Source organism: Xenopus laevis, chromosome 4S, assembly GCF_017654675.1.
Source record: "Xenopus laevis strain J_2021 chromosome 4S, Xenopus_laevis_v10.1, whole genome shotgun sequence".
Taxonomy (NCBI): Eukaryota; Metazoa; Chordata; class Amphibia; order Anura; family Pipidae; genus Xenopus; species Xenopus laevis.
This window is the reverse complement of record NC_054378.1, coordinates 121,159,698-121,184,886: the sequence shown is the minus strand read 5'-3', so window position 1 is coordinate 121,184,886 and position 25,189 is coordinate 121,159,698. Positions and strand designations below refer to the sequence as shown.

Here is a 25,189-nt window from a genome sequence, read left to right as displayed (position 1 = left end):
AGCGAGACCAGGTGCCCCAGAATATATTGTAAGTATCTCACGAGCAGTAGATGTGGACCGGGTGCACCAGCCCCAGACCCACAGCTTTAGGGAGCGGCTCGTCAGAAAAATCGAAGAAAGGACAGGACTGTCCGGCACTCAAATGGATCCACAGGACCAGAAAAGATTTAAGTTAAAAAATATATCTTTATTTTACAAAGTTATTATTATTATTATTAACATGTATTTATATAGCGCCAACATATTGCGTAGCACTGTAAAGTAAATGTGATTATACAACTACATCACATGAATTACATATATAGAACATATGGAGTAACAAACATCACAATCAATACAGGTACAAAAGGTGAGGAAGGCCCTATGCAGAAAGAGCTTACACTCTAAAGGGAAGGGAGTAATACACAAGGTGTGGGAGTGGGCAAGATTGAATTAAGTGGGTGAGAAATGTGGTATTGTATGTGGTATGTCATTTGGTAGTTAAGCAGAGTGAGGGGAGGCTTCTCAAAAGAAGTGCGTTTTAAGAGATTTCTTGAAAGCAGAACGGTGAGAAAGTCGGACAGACCGTGGGAGAGCGTTCCAGAGGAGGGGTGCAGCCCTTGCAAAGTCTTGAATGTGAGCATGTGAGGAGATAATGAGAGAAGAGTTAAGTAGCAGGTCAGTAGAGGAGCGTAGTAAGCAAGTGGGTGAGTATATAGAGATGAGTTCAGAGATGTAGGGTGGGGCAGAGTTATGAAGTGCTTTGAAAGTCAGTGTCAATGTATACTTGCATTTCCATCTGCCCTGCGCGTTTCGAACCCACCAGGGCACGTAATCATGGGCTATCCGTCTTGCTTAGTTTTTGGTAGGGCTTTCTGGGTGAAAACTGCATGTTTGGATTTCCAAATTAGAAAATCCAAACAACTAATCCCCAGTCATCACAAACCCTGACAATATTTGTGTGCCCCAAAATGCCACTGACCCGCCTCCAATACAACAATACCCCAATTACTCAAAAAAGTGGCAACCAGTTGTATGGGGCCCCATCATTTCTAAAGACAATCTAGCAGGACTCCAGCTGAAGGTCCAGTTCAATGCTGGGAACTTATGGATCATAATGGATTGTGGGGAAAGGAAAGGTCAAGGTTTAAATTCACACGGATATTATTCCTATACATTTTTAGTTAGTTCATTTTAAGTTCAGGTAGTAGCTGTGGTGCAACTCCTGGTGAGGGACGCGGTCTTTTTAACATTTAAAGGAAATAAAAAGTAACTAAGCTCTGAATCACCGTTTTTATTCACTATTACTTTGTCATGTGTAACATGAGTTGACAGAAAATCTTTTGGCATAAGGCCATTATATGTTTTGCTGCGTTGCTGGGGGGAAACATTGCATAAAAGAGCGGATCTTATTCCCACCGCAAAAGTCCAGTTTTAATGAAATCCCACTTCCCAGAGAGCTTTAAGGAGTTTGCTGATTCAGCATGTGGGGGGGGGGCTTTGCTGAGAATGAATGCAGCACCTTTCTGCACTCGCTGCCTTTTATTTTTTATCCCTGACTAATTAGCAGCCCATCTCTTTGCCTTTTTCTACAGCAGCTCAGCGGAGCACTGCGGAGCTTCCAAGCCGCCTCTAAGCTCCTCCAGTATGACATCACGGATTTTGCTACGACAGCAACTGATGCGTGAGCAGATGCAACAGCAAGAGCGACGAGAGCAGCAACAGAAGCAGCAGGCAGCTCAGTTCATGCAACAGAGAGCGGCCGTCAGCCACACGCCAGCCATTAACGTCTCCAGCAGCCTGCCTGCCTCCTCCCAGGTACCAATGGAAGTACTCAAGGTATGAGAATATTCTTCTTCTTATAAATGACAGTTTCTATATAGTGTAGCGGAAATGCCTTTTAGATGTGACAGTTGCAACTGTGCTACCGACCTTCTATATTTGTCTCCTACTGCATATTATTTTTCATGCGCTATATGTATAGCTTGCAGTATTTGGTTAAAAAACAAAAAGTTAATAAGAGTGGTTAACTATTTGGCTGCCAGATATCTCAGCAACTCTGTAAAGGTGGAATCGTGGCACAATCAAATTGCATTTCAATAAAAGTTTGGGGAGAGGTGAGTAGGGAGAGCAGTTGGCACCGTAGGCTGAGTAAATCACTACACTGGCAATGTCTAAGCAGAGACTTTGCTAAAATATTAACAGTATGTGCCCTCTGTATGTACTTTGTATCGGGCAAGCACCGAGCTCTTCACAAATCACCGTTTTAATCCTTTTTTGCTCAAATGAGTTGCTGGCTTCAGTAGGTTTTTTTTTTTAATTTTATTATTCCTTGTTAGGCTGGAGCCGGCAGGAGCTTGTTAGTATCTGCTCACCAGAGGGACACGCAGCTTCCTAATTACTTGGAATTTCTCTGTGCTTAAGAATAGATTTAGTTTCACACATTCAGACTGAGCCCAGATAAAGTCAAACAACACAATACGCCTTCATCAAAAGAACAGGGATTAAAAAATAAATCCTGGTGAGAGGCGTCTTTATTTGTGGGACGAGGTTGACAAAGTAAGCGAAAAGGCCCAAAACCCCTAAAAATAATCAAATAATAATCTGTGGCCTAGATTGGCCAGAGTTTCACTAATGTATACAAGAAGGACCAGCGTCTTGGATTCTGTGAGGGAACGATCAGTAATGCAATAGGCGATTCAGAGGTTTCAGTAACAGTGGGATAATAGTCTCTGGGAAGGGAGTGTGACTGTGGGATAGCAGGTATAGTAGGGAGAGATGGTGCCTATAGTAACAGTGGATAATAGTCTCTGGGAAGGGAGTGTGACTGTGGGATAGCAGGTATAGTAGGGAGAGGTGGTGCCTATAGTAACAGTGGGATAATAGTCTCTGGTAAGGGAGTATGACTGTGGGATAGCAGGTATAGTAGGGAGAGATGGTGCCTATAGTAACAGTGGATAATAGTCTCTGGGAAGGGAGTGTGACTGTGGGATAGCAGGTATAGTAGGGAGAGATGGTGCCTATAGTAACAGTGGGATAATAGTCTCTGGTAAGGGAGTATGACTGTGGGATAGCAGGTATAGTAGGGAGAGATGGTGTCTATAGTAACAGTGGGATAATAGTCTCTGGGAAGGGAGTGTGACTGTGGGATAGCAGGTATAGTAGGGAGAGATGGTGCCTATAGTAACAGTGGATAATAGTCTCTGGGAAGGGAGTGTGACTGTGGGATAGCAGGTATAGTAGGGAGAGATGGTGCCTATAGTAACAGTGGATAATAGTCTCTGGGAAGGGAGTGTGACTGTGGGATAGCAGGTATAGTAGGGAGAGGTGGTGCCTATAGTAACAGTGGGATAATAGTCTCTGGTAAGGGAGTATGACTGTGGGATAGCAGGTATAGTAGGGAGAGATGGTGTCTATAGTAACAGTGGGATAATAGTCTCTGGGAAGGGAGTGTGACTGTGGGATAGCAGGTATAGTAGGGAGAGATGGTGCCTATAGTAACAGTGGATAATAGTCTCTGGGAAGGGAGTGTGACTGTGGGATAGCAGGTATAGTAGGGAGAGGTGGTGCCTATAGTAACAGTGGGATAATAGTCTCTGGTAAGGGAGTATGACTGTGGGATAGCAGGTATAGTAGGGAGAGATGGTGCCTATAGTAACAGTGGATAATAGTCTCTGGGAAGGGAGTGTGACTGTGGGATAGCAGGTATAGTAGGGAGAGATGGTGCCTATAGTAACAGTGGATAATAGTCTCTGGGAAGGGAGTGTGACTGTGGGATAGCAGGTATAGTAGGGAGAGATGGTGCCTATAGTAACAGTGGATAATAGTCTCTGGGAAGGGAGTGTGACTGTGGGATAGCAGGTATAGTAGGGAGAGATGGTGCCTATAGTAACAGTGGATAATAGTCTCTGGGAAGGGAGTGTGACTGTGGGATAGCAGGTATAGTAGGGAGAGATGGTGCCTATAGTAACAGTGGGATAATAGTCTCTGGGAAGGGAGTGTGACTGTGGGATAGCAGGTATAGTAGGGAGAGATGGTGTCTATAGTAACAGTGGATAGTCTCTGGGAAGGGAGTTTGACTGTGGGATAGCAGGTATAGTAGGGAGAGATGGTGCCTATAGTAACAGTGGATAATAGTCTCTGGGAAGGGAGTGTGACTGTGGGATAGCAGGTATAGTAGGGAGAGATGGTGTCTATAGTAACAGTGGATAATAGTTTCTGGGAAGGGAGTGTGACTGTGGGATAGCAGGTATAGTAGGGAGAGATGGTGCCTATAGTAACAGTGGGATAATAGTCTCTGGGAAGGGAGTGTGACTGTGGGATAGCAGGTATAGTAGGGAGAGATGGTGTCTATAGTAACAGTGGATAGTCTCTGGGAAGGGAGTTTGACTGTGGGATAGCAGGTATAGTAGGGAGAGATGGTGCCTATAGTAACAGTGGATAATAGTCTCTGGGAAGGGAGTGTGACTGTGGGATAGCAGGTATAGTAGGGAGAGATGGTGTCTATAGTAACAGTGGATAATAGTTTCTGGGAAGGGAGTGTGACTGTGGGATAGCAGGTATAGTAGGGAGAGATGGTGCCTATAGTAACAGTGGGATAATAGTCTCTGGGAAGGGAGTATGACTGTGGGATAGCAGGTATAGTAGGGAGAGATGGTGTCTATAGTAACAGTGGGATAATAGTCTCTGGGAAGGGAGTGTGACTGTGGGATAGCAGGTATAGTAGGGAGAGATGGTGCCTATAGTAACAGTGGATAATAGTCTCTGGGAAGGGAGTGTGACTGTGGGATAGCAGGTATAGTAGGGAGAGATGGTGTCTACCAACCTACAGACTTTTAGTTATTGCTGAAGTGTAGCTCTCAGTACCTTCCTGATTAGCTGTGATTTTACAACCCTTGAAATTTTCCACAATCGGTAAAGATGACTTTGAGATTGAGAAGGGAGGTGATACTCTACATATAAATGGATACTGTATTTGCAACCCAAATGTTTATTATTAAAAGGAAGGTGCGTCTAAGAATTCTAGATCACCAAGTGTTTCAGCTTTACGTGCAGGGTATGATATAAGGAAAAGAAGGTGTTTGAATCAACGATCAGTTATGGGCTGATTTTTCTCTTTCAGTGATGCACAGTTTAGTGGAATGTGTAACTAATATAATGATATCGCCTACACACTCATATTGTCCCTCGCACTAAGGGAAAGGGAAGAAAGGAAAAGCAAAGCAGGATTAAATAAAGCAGAAGAGTAGAATATCTAATTCACCTTGTCTGTGCCAATGGCAGAACATTTGTGCTACAGTTAATGTTTGTATTAATGGTGATGCAGAAACAAACTGACAACAGTTTTCCCTGCTCTTTTGCACGTTTCTCTCTAAAGATACACCTGTAACACCTTCCATCATAATGTCCCCAGACTCCTTGAATGTAACCGCTGAATCTGTCATTTGCTTGTGCATTTACTGTATTTGTAATGTCTAATTAATTCATTAATTTAATCATTCATTCATTAATAAATTAATGTTCATAATGTCCTGCAAATGATATTCTTATGAAAGTGTTACACATCAATGACATTGGCCGTATATTCTAATGAATAATATTCTTGGCTATAAAGCAGGTATGTCCGACCAATCGGCAGCTCTGTGCTCCCCGCACTCCTTTAAAAGGTTTTAGGGAGAGCAAGAGATTGTATACGTATGGGACCTGTTATCCAGAATGTTCGGGTCCTGGGGTTTTCAGGATAAAGGATTGTTCTGTAATTTGGATCTTCATATCTTAAAGGGCATGTAAAGTCAAAAAAATAAAATCCCATTTTTACTTTCTTTAATGAAAAAGAAACCTATCTCCAATATACTTTAATTAAAAAATATGTATCGTTTTTATAAGAAACCTGACTGTATGCAGCGAAATTCTCCCTTCATTTACTGCTGTGGATAGGAATTGTCAGACGGTCCCTAACTGCTCTGCAGGGAAACAATCATACTTATGAACAGCAGGGGGAGCCCCCGCCTTACTTCCCAGCCATGCAGAACTCAAGCAGCTTTGTTTGTTTCCCTGTAGAGCAGTCGGCGACTGTGTAGAGATTTGTATTGAATTTTATTTTTGCCTTTACATCCCCTTTACTGTTTCCAACTCCAGCTGCAGGGACAAAGATCATGGAGATTTAAACAGATAAACTGGGATTCTATTTGGAGGATTATTTTGCTGCAGCCACTGGTTCTGCAGAGTTGGAGAAAGTTTGTATTAAACAATAGAAAAACTATAAAATCCACATTAGATTACATGACAACACAGGACCCAGTGCAGTCTGTATATTCTGATTATTAATCAGTCTTGTTGTATCGGCTTCTGGCAGATATTATTTGACTTGTGCTGTTTTGATCATTTATAACGGCCTCTAAGCAGCCCAGATCACACTGAGCATGTGCACAGTCTTGGTCTTGCAAAGATGTTTAAAAAGTTACAAGATGGTGACCCCCTGTGGCCAACTTTGAAAGTATAAATCATTTGTTTGATTAGGCTTGTGGTGCAGTAAGTTCATGTTTATGTTTAGTATACAAAATACAGCATTTCTAGCCTTATTCTATTTTAGACTTTACTTTCCCTTTAAATATATATATTTTTTAATATTTTTTTTTAACTATTTGAAGCTTATGCCACATTTGTTTTAGGGTGGGCTCATGCCTAGGGCATTAGAGGATCTCTTTTGTCTTTATTTTGCTTCCGTCAAAAAACGGACACCGACGTCAAAAACGGATGCCGGCGTCAAAAACGAGACGCCGTTTCGTGAAACAGCGCAAATTCGCCCATCACTAGAAATCTCCTTTTATATGTCATTATATTATTTTATTTTTATTGCAAATTTGTACTTCAGACATCAGATACATTTTCGTTTTCCACATTACAGATGTAATTTTTCCTGGCATTTTTTTTTTGAATTCCACATTCGATTTTTCACGTCCCCTTGGTTCTTTGATTTATTGCAACTTCGCCGCTGCGCACCTCTAGGTTTTCCACACTCATAAATCAGGGTTTGCTTTGTGAAGAATTTTCATTCGGTCGCTCTCCCGGTGCAAAATACAAAATGTTCTCTAAACAGGTGCATGAGATGTAGATCTGCCGGGCGAAAAATATGGGGAAATCACCCTCCATCCGCCTGGGGAGTCTGGGAGAGATGCTCAGGGAGGCTGTGTGTGATGTTATCCCCTGTATAGTCCAAACCATTGCTGCAACCATTGACAACATAAATGAAAACATATGCAGTGTAATGCTATTAAAGGTGGCTACAGATAAGGAAAAGACTACAGGTATGGGATCCGATATCCGGAAACCCGTTATCCAGAAAGTTCCGAATTGCAGAATAGTTGTCTCCCATAAAATCCATTTTATCCAAATAATCCAAATTTTTAAAAATTATTTCCTTTTTCTCTGTAATAACAAATCAATAGCTTGTCCTTGATCCAAACTAAGATATAATTAATCTTTATTGGAAGCAAAACCAGCCTGTTGGGTTTATTTAATGTTTACTTGATTTTCTAGTAGACTTTAGGTATGAAGTTCCAAATTACAGAAAGATCTGTTATCCAGAAACCCCCAGGTCCCGAGCATTCTGGATAACAGGTCCCATACCTGTATTTGTGTTTTCTTTCCTGGTGGCTTCTGACTCTGAAACAATGTAGCAGAAGCGAGTTGCGCTATATTATTTCAAGAGCAGAAAAGGACAGACAGGCACAGCTTTCTGCTGCAATTACTGTACATTTAGGATCAGATTCGGGTAGATTAGTCATTTAGAAGATAAATCTCTTCGTTTTCCAAAGTCTCCTCACGAGGAAACTTCGGGCGACTTCGGAAAACAAAACACTCTGAGTGCCATCCCGCCGGCGATTTACATTCTAGCCGGAGGGAAGGCAGAGGAAGCAGTTCGGGGAGATTAGTCGCCCCGAAGAAGAGGAGATTTGTCTTCACGAATCTGAGCGCGTGCCCTGACCCTTAGGCTGAACTATTGTAATGCATGTGCATGGGAAAGTTGCTTAGAAATCTATTTGCTGTCATTAGGCATAATTTCATATTTGGATTTGTATCACCTTAAAGGGGAAGGAAACCTAGTCGGCGCAAACCCCCCACTCCCCCTCCCCTTCGGAAAAGCTTCCTTTTCCGAAGTCGCCTGAAGTTGCCTGGCCTCTGCCCTTAAAGGGGAAGGAAACCTAGTCGGCACAAACCCCCCACCCCCCTCCCGTGTATTGCCCCCCCTCCCTCCTCCCCCCTGGCCTACCCCTCCCGCTGGGCAAATGCCCCTAACTTGTTACTTACCCTTCTGTGCAGGTCCAGTCCAGGGAGTTCACCGACGACATCTTCTTCCACGCGATCTTCTTCCTGCTGTGAACGGCGTTTTGGCGCATGCGCAGTAGGAGCATTTCGCCGGTACGGATCTACTGCGCATGCGCCAAAAGTCACGCGCATGCGCAGTAGATCCGTACCTTCGAAATGCTCCTACTGCGCATGCGCCAAAACGCCGTTCACAGCAGGAAGAAGATCGCGTGGAAGAAGATGTCGTCGGTGAACTCCCTGGACTGGACCTGCGCAGAAGGGTAAGTAACAAGTTAGGGGCATTTGCCCAGCGGGAGGGGTAGGCCAGGGGGGAGGAGGGAGGGGGGGCAATACACGGGAGGGGGGTGGGGGGTTTGTGCCGACTAGGTTTCCTTCCCCTTTAAGGGCAGAGGCCAGGCAACTTCAGGCGACTTCGGAAAAGGAAGCTTTCTGAGTGCCCTCCCGCTGGCGATTTACATTCTAGCCGACGGGTAAGCTGTTCGGAGAGATTAGTCGCCCGAAGAAGAAGCGATTTGTCGCTGGGGGACTAACCTCCAAAATAGCAGTGTGTGTCTCTGCCCTAAGGTATATGTGAAATCATAGCCCATCATATGGCACAGTATTGGATCACAGAGCTGACGGAACCTCTACAAGTACAATGGGAGATCCTTAAAACAATTTTGCACTGGGTTTCAGCATACAGTTTGGAAACTTTTTAAATGATAAAATGTATCTATAGTCAGCATGTAAGAAAGATGCCTGGAAATGTATTCAGGGCCCCCATCAGGAATCAAGGCCTCCTTCATACTACTACCCTCCCCCGGGATCTCCAATTAGTAGCCCATTGGTCACCTGGACCCAACGAGGGTTTCCACCTGTGGTGTTTATACAAATGGCCTGCAGGTGTCACTGTCTTCATGAGTTACTGTGCATACTTCCTGTCAGCTTAAAAGTGAAAGTGAAAGTTACTGTTGTGTAATGCCTACATGACTCTGCTAATAAAGCACTGTTATACTCTACCCATCCTCTGCTACCCAAAACATAACACCACCTTTGCCAGTATAGAAATCCGGACAAAGGGGCAGACTGGTGACGTCAGAGGAGAGGTCTTGTGACATTGGAGGGTGGAGCGATGATGTTGGGGGCGTGCCTTTATATTAGGGGTGTGGCTATGATGTCCCACTCGCACCGATTGTGAAATTTTACCCAATTTTTTAAACTTTAAAAACTACGCATGACCTAGGTCTGCCCAAGTTGTGCTGTGCCAAAAGCCTGTCCAGTGATACCCTTAACCCATGGGCCCCCTCAGATTCTTTGTGTGGTCCTGGTGCACTCACTACCAATCCCCTCCCAGCAACAAATTGGACAGTGAAGTTTAAAGAGGCTTTGGAGAAAGAGAACTACCATAAAGCAGACCCTACGGTCCTGGGCCTCCTTGTGCTCCCTTGGGACTGAAGGTCTGTATGGTAGTTACGCCACTGACCCTGCCTGATCCGTCCCCTGATCCGTCTACAAGTCCCTTCCTCTCCCCACAAGCCGTGTCCCCTTGGCAGCCTGAAAATCTCACTTATGCACCTCTTGAAGCCCAATGATGGTCGAATTTTTCTCCCTTTTGGAATTCCCAAAAAATTTCTGCGAAACTCGCGACACATCGAATTTCCTGTGAACTTAGAGAATTGATGCCCGTTTCAATTTTGGCGATTGCGTCAGTTTTGACGCCGGCGTTAAAGCCAGAGGGTGTTCGAATAGTGTCTACGTACGCCGGTTTTGACACCAGCAACTAGTCGAACTCAATTTTTCGGCGTTGGCGAATTTTTGTGGGAGTTTTGTGAATTTATTCACCCATGGAGATTCCCCGTGAATTTGCACCTGCCGAATTTATTCACCCGCCATTATAGGACCCCTAACTGCCCCCCTCCGATGACCCAACTGCAGGTGTCAAACTGAATAAACCTTTTTTTACTAAAAGGTCAACTATATCCAAAAGCTTTTTTTTAACAACATAAAAGAAAAAGTAATTCATATATTGTTTCCAATGGTTTTATAATTAATTGTAAATTTAGCTCCTATAAAAAGCCGTATCCGTCTGGTTGTTTATATTCTCTGCACCTCTAGTTCTGGCTCCTGAAAACTGATTCTGGGTGGAGATGCCCTTTAACCAAATCGGCACGTTTTACCCCCACATTACGTGATTCCCACTTACTTAACGTTGTGTAACTCTTCTTTGTAAACGTCTTAACCAGCCCTGAGCGAATGAAAAGTGACAGGCCAAAGGCATTCCGGCCATTCAGGAGGGGCTTAAGGAATTTCTTACCTACAAATATGTAACATTGGGCCCAGCACTACACGTCTGACTGCAGACCAGATTAACCCGATTTGTTTTAAAGACACCAACTGAAAACGTGACAAAATTAGATTAAGAGGTACCAGGCTGAGCCTTTCAAATATCGAAGGAAACAAAAAAAAACTCTGCTTGATTGGTGGCTTAATTACCCGAGAGCTTTAACCTTTTCAGAAATAAGTAGAGGATAAAATTGGGGATCAGGACGGAGAAGAAAAAAAAAGGTTCACAGATTTGCCACACATTGTTTAGTAATTCATGCTGGAATGTGGGTAATTAGCCCTGATTCTTTTCTTCCTTGGCTTGTTGCTCAGAAGTGGATGATGGAAATTAATGCTTTTTGCTTCATTATCAACAAGTTTGCAGATCTGGCTTTGGAACAAAACAAATATTGTGTGCTGATTGGAACGAGACCTTAAAGGGAAATATATTGTGTTTGGAAATAGGATTTATCACGGCCATATATTTCTTTAAAGGAACAGTAACACCAAAAAAAAAAAATTGATTGAATGGCTGCCCCCATGGCTACACAGCAGCTTGTTTATATAAACTATAGTAGTACTTATCTGTTATCTACTGTGTATCCTGTGCTTGAATGGCTGCCCCCATGGCTACACAGCAGCTTGTTTATATAAACTATAGTAGTACATATCTGTTATCTACTGTGTATCATGTGCTTGAATGGCTGCCCCCATGGCTACACAGCAGCTTGTTTATATAAACTATAGTAGTACTTATCTGTTATCTACTGTGTATCCTGTGCTTGAATGGTTGTCCCCATGGCTACACAGCAGCTCGTTTATATAAACTATAGTAGTACTTATCTGTTATCTACTGTGTATCCTGTGCTTGAATGGCTGCCCCCATGGCTACACAGCAGCTTGTTTATATAAACTATAGTAGTACTTATCTGTTATCTACTGTGTATCCTGTGCTTGAATGGCTGCTCCATGGCTACACAGCAGCTTGTTTATATAAACTATAGTAGTACTTATCTGTTATCTACTGTGTATCCTGTGCTTGAATGGCTGCCCCCATGGCTACACAGCAGCTTGTTTATATAAACTATAGTAGTACTTATCTGTTATCTACTGTGTATCCTGTGCTTGAATGGCTGCCCCCATGGCTACACAGCAGCTTGTTTATATAAACTATAGTAGTACTTATCTGTTATCTACTGTGTATCCTGTGCTTGAATGGCTGCCCCCATGGCTACACAGCAGCTTGTTTATATAAACTATAGTAGTACTTATCTGTTATCTACTGTGTATCCTGTGCTTGAATGGCTGCCCCCAAGGCTACACAGCAGCTTGTTTATATAAACTATATTTGTGTTTATGAAGCAAACACACCAGTTTTACCAGTGCAGGGTAAAAGTACATGATATTGTCATTGCTTTAAAACGCTTTACATTTTTCAGGTTACTGTTTTTGGCCTATTAAAAGAAAATGTCATTCTTAGCAACTTCTCAGTATACAATCAGTACACATTTCTTTTTTGTTTTAAGGTTACTAGCAAATGTTATTGCTATCGAAGGCCTTGTTTGATCTGCTGGATCTGACTCCTGAAACAAAGTAGCAGAAGCCAGCGGAATGAATGACAGATGCTGCTTTCTACTGTAGTTTCATTTAAACATAACTTTATAGCCATTGACATTGGGTAATGAATGTATTTAGGGAAGTTTCTTAGATTACATTTAATGAAGGGCGAATTTCTCCCGTTTCGCTTTGCCCAAAAAATTTCAGAATTTCCTACGAAATTCGTGAAATGGCGAAAAATTTGCGAAACTCTAATTTTGACGATGGTCCAATTTTTTTTTTTCGTGGGAGTTTCGTGAATTTATTCGCCCATCACTAATTACATTTTCTTTTCATGGATAAAAACAAAAAAACAACTTTTGAGTGAACAACTGTTATAGGGTAACTTCAAATTTCAAAATTGATTTGAGTTTAGTTTGGGCCTGTGGATTTCAGGCCAATCTGCATGTGGTTTTTAATTAAAGGAGAATAAAGCTCCAATCCAAGGGGGATGCCAAATGTTAGGGAGCTCCCCAAGGATTTTAATGAATCACCTGATACCCCAGGCCGGTGTTACTGTTAGCAAAAAACTGCACTGGCCCAGGACCCTCGCATGTTAGCGATTCTCTTTCTCCCTGTTCTCTTTGCTCAGGCACCTTTGTGCTGTAAATTAAAAAGCCAGACTTTAACCAGAAAGACAGCTTTCCCCCCCTCTACTGGGCATGTGCTGGATTTTGGAAAAAGAAAAATGGAAGAAGAGAATCGATTGCTCACAAGTACCCCAGGCGGTGCCTTTTCTGCTAACAGGATCACCAACCCAGGGTATCTGGTAAATCATAATAATCTTTGGGGGGTGCCCTAACATTTGGCGCCCTCTTTGGATTGGAGCTTTGCATCTCCTTTGAGCAATGTTTGTTCTACAGATGTCTAATTTGCATTCTGGTTGCTAAGGTCAGAGTCGCTATTAACGATGTCGCACATTCATTAAGAGCATCCGAAGCAAAGGAAATTTGCCATTCATTTATCTAATTAATGTTACTAGGGTCAGTGGTGGGGCATTTATTTAGCACAGGGTGGAGTGCAAACTGCAAGCTGCCATGTTTTCTGTATTTGTGCCCAAGGCTGTACTACTTGTCCCAGCACCCCCACTCGCTTGCCAAACCCCAACTCACCCAACCGCCAAAAACTCACTCTACGCCTCACCAGTCACTCACTTATACTCTCTTAATTGTTCCTTGCACTTTAAAGAATTGTCCCAGGTATCTACTCTCCAAAATGGAACACAGAGATCTGTGTCCTCCAAATGAGTACAGTGATACCTGCATTTGGCAGTGCCATATTTATGAGGGATTAGAAGAGGGGGAGGAACAAAGGCACAACTCCTCCATTCCTCTACCCAAACGCCAAAACACAAGTACAGATGAGCACAGACCTGTATTGATCACATACCCTATGGCAGTCAGTAAGGAAAAAACTGCCTGCTCCAAAACGATGCTCTGCACTTTACATTGTATTTTCTATCTGGCCTAAGGTTCATGGTACAACACTGCCCCTACTAAAGTGCAGAGTGAATGAGCACTACGGGAAGGGCCTGTGCAACCTTAAGCAATCCTGTACTTGTGGAAGGGGCAGTAATAATCCACCTCTAGGACTTTATCAGCCAATTGCAATCAAAATAGCAGTGCGGAGAAAGGCCAAGCAAATATGCAAAACATTCCTGCTCTGCATATTTGAGTTTATAATAATATATATGTGTATGACCCCTAGTGGTCATTAATAGATGGTGCCATTTAAATACACAATAATTTTCTACACCCTGTAGTAATTGACTACGAATTGGTTGCTATTGCCAACTGCACTAGCAGTTGGCAATCTATGTCCATAAATAAACCCTAAAGGAAAAGATGTATGCATTCTAACTGTACAAAATTATAGACTGTTATAAAGGCAGAGGAGCTGTGGGTGCCAAGCACCAATCAATGAGCAGCTCATGGCATGGTAGATACTTTACAAGAGTGAGTGTGACTTATGGCTCCTGGGGCTGACATGCTGGAGGGTATGGTTGTTTTAAGCTCAGTGTGTACAGATGTCTCTGTAGCTTTAGTGGAGCTTAGTGAAGCCTTGTCCCTTGATACTGAGGGGGAAATTTACTAAAGGGAGAAGTGGCTAACGCTTTACTAATGGGCGCTGGCGTAAATTCGCTAGCGAAAGAGACTGTAGCGCTACTTCGCACTATAACGCCAAGGAATTTTCGCTCTGGCGAATGGACATAACTATGCAAATTCACATTCAAGATGCTGATTTTAATGAACGTTACCTCTTGCGCCAGACTTGCCTTTCGCCACCTCAGACCAGGCGAAGTGCAATAGAGTAGATAGGAGTTCCTCAAAAAAATTTTTTAACATTTTTCTAAGTCCCAAAAAACGCTGGCGACTTTTCAGTTTTTCAGGGTGATAGGCTGCAAAAGATCGTAATTTTTTTTAGGGTACCCGGCTTCCCCCCTACATTTCCTAATTTTTCCACTTTTCAGCATTATAGGGTTGGTACAACCTCAGCTGTGGTCGCACAAAAATGGACACAGTTGTTGCACACCATGTTTTAGTCCAAAATGTTCACGCAGTTCTTGTTGCCAGTTAGTCAGTCCCGTCTGTTGCTCTGAATCATGGGTAAGCGCTCCTATGGACGCAAAGGAACCCTGGTGCTACTGCTACCTCAAAGATGGCGCTAACTCCAAGGTTCCCAACCCAACCTGGGACAATAGGCACCGCATTCTTGTACCAAAGAGAATCACTTGCAAATGTAATATATATGTAATATCTATCTATCTATCTAATCTATTTTTTTATATATATATATATATATATATATATATATATATATATATATATATATATATATATATATATATATATACATACTGTATATATATATATATATATATATATATATATATATATATATATATACATACTGTATATATATATATATATATATATACCAGATATGATGACAGCTGCAATTATACAGTCGGAATAAAATTGCAGTCTGGGTAAAAACACGGAATTGCATTGGAAATTGCACTTTGCACACTGCACTAGTGGTTATAAATTACCTTTTATCAATGAGTTAAAATAGGTTATCTTCTGAGTAATTAGCATAGGCTACAGAATATGTTTTCCTTTGGGGAGCCAGGAGTAAAAGATCATGTGACATAATTCCTGCGAGTATTTAAAACCAGAACTAGGGGTTCCCTGCTGTTCTGGAGTCTATGGAAATTAATATGGACTTTTTATAAATAAATACCAATATGACACTGTCTTGGGAGACTCCTTACCAATATATTATGCCCAGAGGTTCTTAAAATATAAAAGTAAGACTAAACCCCCGCCGGTATATGGGCCCTTCATGTGTTGCCTTTTGTAGTCAAGAAACATGAAAGCAAATATTTTATTTTTTTAGAAAATGGAATTTGGTATAATCTAAGAATAAAGTGCTTTCATAGCATTAGCACATAAGGATTTTGTAGTCGGACCCCTGTGAGCGGCAGACTCCAGACACTGGGGAAATGTTAACGACGTCCATAAAGAGCTGCTAATCTCTTGTCTTTAAGGAAAGGGAAAACACATGACGAGTGCCTTGGGCCTCTAATTCCTTTGCTTGCAGAATACTTGCACTGTATGGCAGTATTCATTGCCTTTTTAGTAAGATAGAGGCAGTCATGTGAAGCCTCCAATTAATTCCCCCATCACGTTATTTATGAACGTAAGATGGAGAGGTGACAAAGAAAGTCATCTGGCTGGTTAAGCAGGCACGTGTAAGGATACGACCCTAGGATATATTCTGGCCTTTGATAATCCCATTGAAGATTGTCTGCTATAGAATGTTACCTTGGAGACTGTTTACTGTGTTTTAGCAGTCACTAATTAAAGGGCAGACTGACTGGTTACACTTATGGAACATGGAACCCTGCCTGAGATGCTTGCGAGTGACTGGGCAGGTATTGGGATTTCCTAGCTATATTAGCTTGTAGCATATTATCTGGGATTTCAAGGGGAAGATTCACTAACGGCCGAATTCTCGCCAGCGTCAGCTTTGCACCCCTCGCACTGATTCGCTAGGTGCAAATGCACTACAAATACGCTAATTCACTAAAATGCGAAGTTTCGTCGAATGCCGGCAACTTTTTGACAATGTTACTTCGGCAGTGCGAGCATTTCATAGCGAAGATGTGCTAGCGTTCATGTGTGCCTAGCGAAAATTCGCTAGTGATCTTGCACTTAGCTCAATTTGCATACAGTGGGTAATTTAAAGTTGTATGAATGTTGGTGCAAATGCACTTTTTATTACAAATGTCCAGGGAACCTTAATAAAGACAAGAGAGTTAATATAATGCCCTACACATGAGCCCACTGTAAAATGAATGTTCCCTATGTTATGAAATGTCTGGAGAAAACTGATTAAGCCCGAAAAAAGTTCAAGTCAGGACTTTTGCAGGCAATTCCCGCTTAAAAAAAGGAAAAGTCGCCAGCGTTTTTTGAACTTTAATCCATTTTCAGCTCACAGGATATGATGTAAGTGACAGAAGATAGAGGAAGATCTAGTTGCTTTTTAGCCCTTTGCCTGGTCTGAGGTGGAGAAGTCAACTCTTTAGTGAATTTGCAGAGTAACGACCGTTCTCCAGAGTGAAAAGTCACCTGGCAATAGAGTGCGAATGAATGCTAGCGATGGTCCCATTCGCAAGCGTTAGTGAATTGGTGATTTCCCTGTGGGTGGCAACACTTGTGAAAAGTCGCCCTTTAGTAAATCTACCCCTAGATGAGGGTTTCATGGACAGAAATGATAAAAAGGGTGGCAATCAGCATTCCAGTAGTTATAGAGGTGTGAAAATAATTAAAAGCCCCTTTTGGTGATTTTAAACAACAGGGAATTAATAAGCACTTGATTTCAAGAGTTATTATGATTCATTAATTGCAGAGGTGAGTGATAGTGATGGGCGAATTTGGGGTGTTTCGCTTGGCCAAAAAAATTGCGAATTTCCAGCGAAATTCGCTAAACAGTGAGAAATTTGCGAAACGTTTTTTTGGACGCTGGCGGTTTCGTAAATTTATTCGCTGGCAGCGAATTGCGGGAAGTCGCAGCAAATACTGGTGATGTCAACTCACCTCTTGGCATATACTGTATAAGCTATGAAAAGTGTAAATGTTTTGGCTGCCTGTACACAGGGAATTTAGCTCTGGTAGGCAGGTCAGAAGAGGATCAGGAGCAAAAAGACAGGGACACCACATTTTCAGGCAAACACAGGTTTATTTTCACAAGGCTTTTCCCAACAAAAACTCTTATAGGCATGCAGTTCATCAGTGTTTCACCATCACGCATTCACATTTTCCCCTCTCTGTGTTCTCACCATGCAGAGCAGCTCCTGCACTCTGGAACATCCAGGCTTCTCTCTATGCCTCTCTAACTCTCCCCTCCAGGGATACTCATTCACTAGCTTCTGGAAGCACCACACCTCCAGGAGGTGTCCACAGGCCACTTGTCCTCCTCCAGCACAAGGAGTAATTCAGGGGGCCTCACACCCTCCTCTAGCACAAGGAGGTCTCCAGGGGGGCTCACACCCTCCTCCAGCACAATGAGGGTTCCAGGGACATTGATGTGTAGTCCCACACCTCTTTTGTTTGCTGCTCACCTGCAGCCTAATCAACCTCAATGGAGCATGGAATGGAGGGCCCACCCTCTATCCACTCCAGGAACCCATTTATCTGGCTTTTCCTGATCTGCTACACAAACACATCCATGCTTGCTGCAACAACATACTGGAGTTTACTGTGTACCAGTCTACCACTGGTGAAAAATACACAAAAACATGATAATCTGAAGCACAACTCTTACAATGTATACGAGAGCATCACTAATACACATTATCTTAGTTAGTCAATAAAGATATCACCTTTATGCCATCTTTTTATTATTTTAATACACAAATAGATATTGTATTCAGATTCTGCTTTTTAAATAATATAATCAAAACAGCAGCATCAAGTCCAGAAAGTCCAATTTATTTCATGAAGAAACAGGCAAATATTTCAATTAGATCCTATATCCACTGCAAAAATTAAATGTGTGCCATCAGCAGCCTACGACCCCCAAATTAGTCTTGCAGTTCCAGCTCCCTCACCTTGCTTGTGTCCACTACCAAAGCAGTTATAGTGGGTAGGTGGCATGACAATGGTTCCAGCAGTGGTAGTAGATAGATGTTAATTTGAAGTATATTAGAAAGGATTTTGTAAACTATTGAGCCACATAAATTGGCCTTCAGCTTTAATAAAGAGTGTTGATGTGGTCTTAGAATTCATTAATGATTTCTAATATCTTAGACTTTAATATTTAAATAGAATATAATACTCGCTCACTTTTTCACTTTATTCTTGTTTAAAGCCAGACAGTGACCTCTTATCTTAGTCTGTTGTTTATAATAAATCAAGGTCTTCTACAATCTTGAACATCATGTGGCACCAAAAACTCAGCCTCCAGCTTATATTATAATAAAATACTGGGGGTAGTTGTTGTAGAGAGATCCATGGTCAGAAAACTGCCTGAAAAAATAACAAATGTCACATTCGTATTCTTTAATGTTTATGTCAGGGATGTCCAACCTGTGGTTTTCCAGTCTACGCTTCTTAAAGACTGCTGAGAATTCTATCAATAACTGGTGGTCATAGGATTGTCAAGTTATTGGCCCAGGGCTTTCCACATTCTCTTAGGTTCTGTCTTTGGCATAAGCCCACCTGCAGTTCAGTAATATGTTTACATAATTAGCCACATTTATTTGGATCCTCATAAGTATTTTTTGAAGAATTTTGTTAGTATGGTGGTTCACAAAATGAAACTCATTTATGACATGGGAAGGGTCATAGATATAAGAATCTACCGAACTGTAGTCATTGTTCAAGATCTATATTTTCTGTAACAAAAACATAAGCGTTATTTTTGACGGCTTGCTGTTCCATCCCGCTGACTTGAGCTGCAACCATTTTGTTATCACAAGGGAAATCACTGGCACATTTCCCTCAGTCTTCTCCCTTGGTACATCCAATTTCTCCTTCCATCAGAGAAGGACTCACAGCACGACTGTTGTTTTCAGCAGGGTGTATCCCACTGCAGTCAATGGGACAAAGTCAGGTAGTGATAGAAGTGAAAATCCAATGACAAAAGAGCCCCAAAATGGGCATTCCAACACTTACCCATTTTAGAAGTAAATCAATATTAAATCCCTGATGGTTAGAAGAAGCGTAGGCATTTGACTGCTCCAGATACATTCATAGCATGTTCACTGCAGCATTTTTCAGGCCAGATGCAGATTTTCCATGGCCATGATGAATGTACATTTAATCAACTCTATTCCTTTGGGCATGTCAAGTGTTAGAATATCATGAATCACCCTGAGGTTGGTAATGAGATGTATTTGAGATGCGCTGCCTGTTGCCACCCAGGTCTCATACAGTGGTGTTATACTATGATTCAGAGGCTTTTCACTTGGTGTTAGGTAACACTTTACTCTGTTAATTTTAGACTCACTTTGCTTTATAAAAGAGGAGTGCATCAATGGCTACGATGGAACCTCATTTATGATATAGATTGTATTGTGATTTAAAGTCACTTTGTTCAAATATTTTTGGAAATTTTAATGCTGGGGCAACATGGATGCCCATAAACCAAGCTAGTGTTTCTGAGTTTGCAGACCCCATGGCACCACTGCTTCCCTATTGGGTTAGTCCAGAGGTGAAGGCTTCTATTCTTAATGTAGCTTAATGTGTAGTTCCAACCTTAATGGGTCTCAGGGTTTTTTTAAGGATGATAAGTCATCATTTGTAAAGATCTCCCTTCAGCCTTCAACAGATACCTCAGTTGACTCCCACTTAGTCAACTTCAGGAGGAGTGTTCTTGAGTTGATGTCAAGGAAAATCCTCCACCGTATCTTTGTTCAGGGCTATCATACTACCAACCTTCTTTATTTTCATGAAATAGTTCAAATCTTTGTTCAGGGCGGTTCTACTACCAACCTTTTTTATTTTCATGAGATAGTTCAAATCTGGAATAGCAAAGTACAATTCATAGAGTCTCCATGTCATTTTGTAGGCAGGCTGTCTAACTACAAACAGCTGTGAGATCTAGTAGCGGTAATGCTTGGGTTCTCCAGATAATTGGTCTTTCTGTTGGTTATTATGTCAACTCAGAGTTCCATGACTTACAAAAAAGCATGAGGTCTTCAAACCTCAGAGTTCCATGACCATATAAAAGCACAAGGTCTTTAAAGCTAGGACTTCCATGACTGTGTATAATATGGTCATGGAAGTCCTCATTGACTTATAATATCCTGAATATAATATCCTTAGATTTTGCATTATTCTCTGTATAATGTACACAAAGAGAATCAGAAACAATATTTGGACTTAATTTAAAAGGCATCCCATACCATACTTGATCCCAAATAAGATATAATTAATCCTTATTGGATATAAAACCAGTTTATTGAGTTGATTTAATGTTCACATGATTTTCTAGTAGATATAAGGTATAAAGATCTAAATTACAGAAAGATCCATTATCCAGAAAACCACAAGTTCCAAGCATTCTTGATAACCGGTCCCTATATATACACACACACACACACACACACACACACACACACACACATGCCACACAAAAAAATGGCTGCTCTGTTCTCTATGAGAGTAATGTGAACACAAGTAATTTCAAGGTGATTTTTCGAGACACTTAATCATTTTCAAAGTACTGCACAGATATAAATAACACTCCATAGGATTACACAATGGCTGAAAATTAACTCATTAGGCTGGCAGAGTATATATCCTATATTACAGGGTTGTTGTAAAAGGTTTGTGCTATTTACAGTAAATATAGTTCATGATAAGAAAGAACATTATATGATGTATTTTGTTTGTTAGAATGAATGTTTATTGTTAGGGAAGGTTCAAATCCAGATGCATCATGGGCTTCAGGATCAGCTTATTCTCAGCAGTTGAATTTTGAATTTGAAAAATAGAAGTACAAATTATAGTTTAGCCATAGATAATGGCAGGAATAGCCAGGATACAGCACTTTGTTGAGTTTTTGGTTTTTTTACTATAAAATCTGAATTTTTTGTGGAAAAAACTCAATTTTTTCGAGATTAATTATACCCAAGGATGGAAAAAGTCAGAATCTGAAAATACTCCATCTTCAACCTTTCGAGGTCCTGTAGAAGGCAATGGCAGAGGTTCTATTTGCCATTCAAAGATATTATGGTCTGCGCTGGGTTTCGTACAATAATCCAAATATTTTTTCGGCGGCAAATCCAAAAAATTCAGATTGTTCACGCAACAATCCTGACAATCCCGGTTTTCGTGATACAAACCGGAAAAGTTTAAGTTTTTCCCAATCTAATTTTTCGTGTGTTTTAATGATAAATAAGGGTAAATCATGGCTTCAAGTTTGATCAGACTTTTTTTATTTAAACTATCAGAAAAATTCGTATTTTGATAAATAACCCTCTTAATGTCACCAAGTTTGGAGTCCAACATAATTACCCTATAAAGTGAATTAACATCAGAAGCAATACCTTTGCCAACATTGTTGACATTGCAATGAATTCACTGTAGGGCCAAGATAGTTCACTTAAGCTGTTTAAAGGTTTTCCATATGTGTATTCTCTTTAAAGTAAGGCATTGTAGATACTTCTTGACTTAGAGGAAACTGCCATATTGCTGCAACTACAAAACAAGACATGAACATTGTCCAAGAGCAAAGTTTATATTGGTATGGGATCCATTATTCGGAAACCCATTATCCAGAAAACTCAGAATTACAGAAAGGCTGTCTCACATAGACTCCATTATAATCAAAGAATCCAAATTTGTAAAAATGATTTCCTTTTTCTCTGTAATAATAAAACAGTAGCTTGTACTTGATCCCAACTAAGATATAATTAATCCTTATTGGAAGCAAAACCAGCCTATTGGGTTTATTTAATGTTTATATGATTTTCTAGTAGACTTATGGTATGAAGATCCAAATTATGTAAAGATCCATTATCCGGAAAGCCCCAGGTCCCGACCATTCTGGATAACACGTCCATTACCTGTAATACGGTTGCCATATATATCCTCTTTAAACGATACAAAGGCATCATATTGTATCTCCTATCCATTAGTAAATATAACTCCACCAATCTGTAAGGGCAGAGACACACGTGGAGATTCTGGGAGATTAGTCACTCGGCAACAAATTGCCTCTTTTTCGGGCGACTAATCTCCCCGAACTGCCTTCCTTCCGGCTAGAATGTAAACTGCCGACAGGTTGGCACTCGGAGCGATTTGTTTTCCGAAGTCGCCCGAAGTTTCCAAGGGGTTGGTGAGTAACATGTTGCTCTCGACCCACTGGTTGCGGATCACTGCATTCGATATTTGTTAGAAAACCTTGGTCCCACTAGAATGGGATTAATGGACTCCCATTCGTTGACAGAAGATAGAACACCAAAAGCTGAAGGTAAATAGGTCTAGATTCCAGATTTACTTATTGTTGTCTGTGATGTCTTCAAGCCTGGGCTAGGGGCTATTTCATCTGTAAAACCCACAACTAAATTAACAAAAATCTTCATTCATTGTTCCTTGATTCCTGTGGCACTTTGCATTCTTTACGAGAATCTTGGTTCCTTTGGGCAGCCGTGTCCTTAGACAAGTGCTCTTTGTGCCTTCATCAATAGTGTAAAAACATACGGCTCATAACAAAACAAGAATTCGGGAAACATTGATTTACTTTGTTCTTTGAACATATTTAAACAGCGAAAAAAATGATATTTTCCACTAGCAAAAAGCGAATCTTCCCATAATACTCTGAAACGACTGTGACAAAATAAACATTATGTTCCATGGAGGGCGCTGTTATATATACACAATACACAAAGGCTATAAATAACCTGTAATATATCCTTATAATTGATCATCAGTCACAGCTTAGTTATGTCACATGGGTTACATGACTCACTAAACCTTAAATGGATTAATCAGTTATGTACCTTTATTTAATATAAGGATATTTTAAATCATGTATAAAATAATTCAGCCTCATATCAGCCATCATAATCATAATTTTTATTTTTTTTTTGATAAAAAAAAGTAGACTAACTAACTTATCAATAAAAAAACTCGAAAAAATCAGATCAGGGAAAAACTGTGACTTTTTTGGATTGTCGTGTTCAAACCCCATATTTTTTGAGTTTGAAGGTCAAAAAAAATTTGAATTTTCTTGGATAAACCTACGTCAAACTCCGAAAACTCTGAACATTTCGTGAGGATTAAAACATCTTGAGGGGACATCTACCATTGGCTTTTACATGAATTCAGAAAGTTTTAGATGGAGTATTTTCCGATTTGGACTTGGAACAGCTTCGGGCATAATAAATGACAAAAAAAATTACATCTTTTGTTAAACACTAATTTTCAGGTTTTTAGATGTCAAAACAGATACCATGAAAAAATCACGCCTAATAAATAACCCCCTTAATGAATGAAGATCCAAATTACATAATGATTTGTTATCTGGAAAAACCCCAAGCATTCTGGATAACAGGTCACATGCCTGTAACTGTGTGAAGGTTCAAAGCAATCCAGATGATGGACACATGGATGATTTTATAATGCCGAAGAGACCTAATCAAGCTCTTTAAGTTACATATGTAATATTGAATTATAGTGATGAAAGAAAAATTCCCAATGGATGTCAACATTTTTTACTTGCAACAAATTTTTCTTGAGGCGACTCTTTTGTCTCAGCGACTTATTTGTCTCAGCAACTTTTTTTCCAAATACATTAAAGTCAATGGGCGTTTTTTCCTATGGCCAATTTTTTGTCTCGTCGATAATTTTGTCTTGGCAATTTTTTTTGAAATGTTTCAAGGCTGATTTTTGACGTTGTTTTGCAAAAAAATTTTGCAGATGGTAAAATGCAGAATTTTGCCTCAATTCCATGCCTGGTGAAAAAAAATCGCTCATCACTACTGAAATATGTACAATGGGCTTTATTTACAGGAGATGTGCCAGGTGTGTGCATGCCAATATGGGCATACTGAGGGCATAAAAAGGGCTTTTCTATCTATCTATCTATCTATATATATATATATATATATATATATATATATATATATATATATATATATATATATTGATGTTACAGTTGTTTAACAATCAAGAAATTAGTAGATGTTACAGTTGTTTAACAAGATTAGATTAGATATTGTAAATAATATAAACCTACACTTTATTTAGTCTGGTCTCTCTTCTCAACTCTTTGGAGGCCCCAAGTATTAAAGTATGTGAGATATTTGAAGACATGTCTCCGTCTCTAATAGAAGGAAGAGATATATTGACCTGCCTTGCAGCTTTGCACATGACTTTCCTTTTTTATTCCAGGAAATTATGATAATTGCTCTGCAGTCCTTAGTTATTATGGGCAAGAGAGACGGGAAGTCCAGTTTGATTCCAGTGGCTGCTTTGTTACTAGGAACAATTGTGGGCTGTGCAAATTGTAATTGTTAATGGTTTGGGGCAAACTCATAAGGTTACAAACTTAGGCATGGTTTTCCTATTGTACTTAGGCCAGTACTATTAGGGCTTATTTGCAAGTGGTATAAGTACAAATTCTGAACTCGTAGAATATGTGCCGGTTATGCCACTGGCACATTATGCTGTGAGTGGTCAAACCATCACAGAACATAGCGCAGGTGCTGAAATCTAGAAAACATAACAGCGTCTGAATTACCTACCTATCTCAGATTATATTATAAGACGATTTTGTTTAATTACCAATTAATTTGCACAGGAAGCATACCTGTGAAAATATCCAGAATTACAGCACAAATGAATTAGGGAGCATTTGCGATTATTTCAGAGGTCACTACCTCCAATGCATTCATGGAACCTGCAGCTTTTGCTGTTCCTTCTCATCCAAATAAAGGTGGCCAATTACAATTGCCACAATTACAATTACA

General features: G+C 40.6%; 1 protein-coding gene across 5 annotated transcripts in view; it reads left to right on the top strand.

The window, feature by feature from the left end:
* Positions 1 to 25,189, top strand: part of mitf.S (melanocyte inducing transcription factor S homeolog) — a 163,943-nt gene that overhangs the window by 111,119 nt on the left and 27,635 nt on the right. For all 5 annotated transcript variants that reach the window (XM_018259302.2, XM_018259304.2, XM_041591124.1 and 2 more), the window contains exon 2: positions 1,575 to 1,818. In XM_018259302.2, coding sequence (XP_018114791.1) covers positions 1,575 to 1,818 — 244 coding nt within the window. The remainder of the gene's footprint in view (positions 1 to 1,574; positions 1,819 to 25,189) is intronic.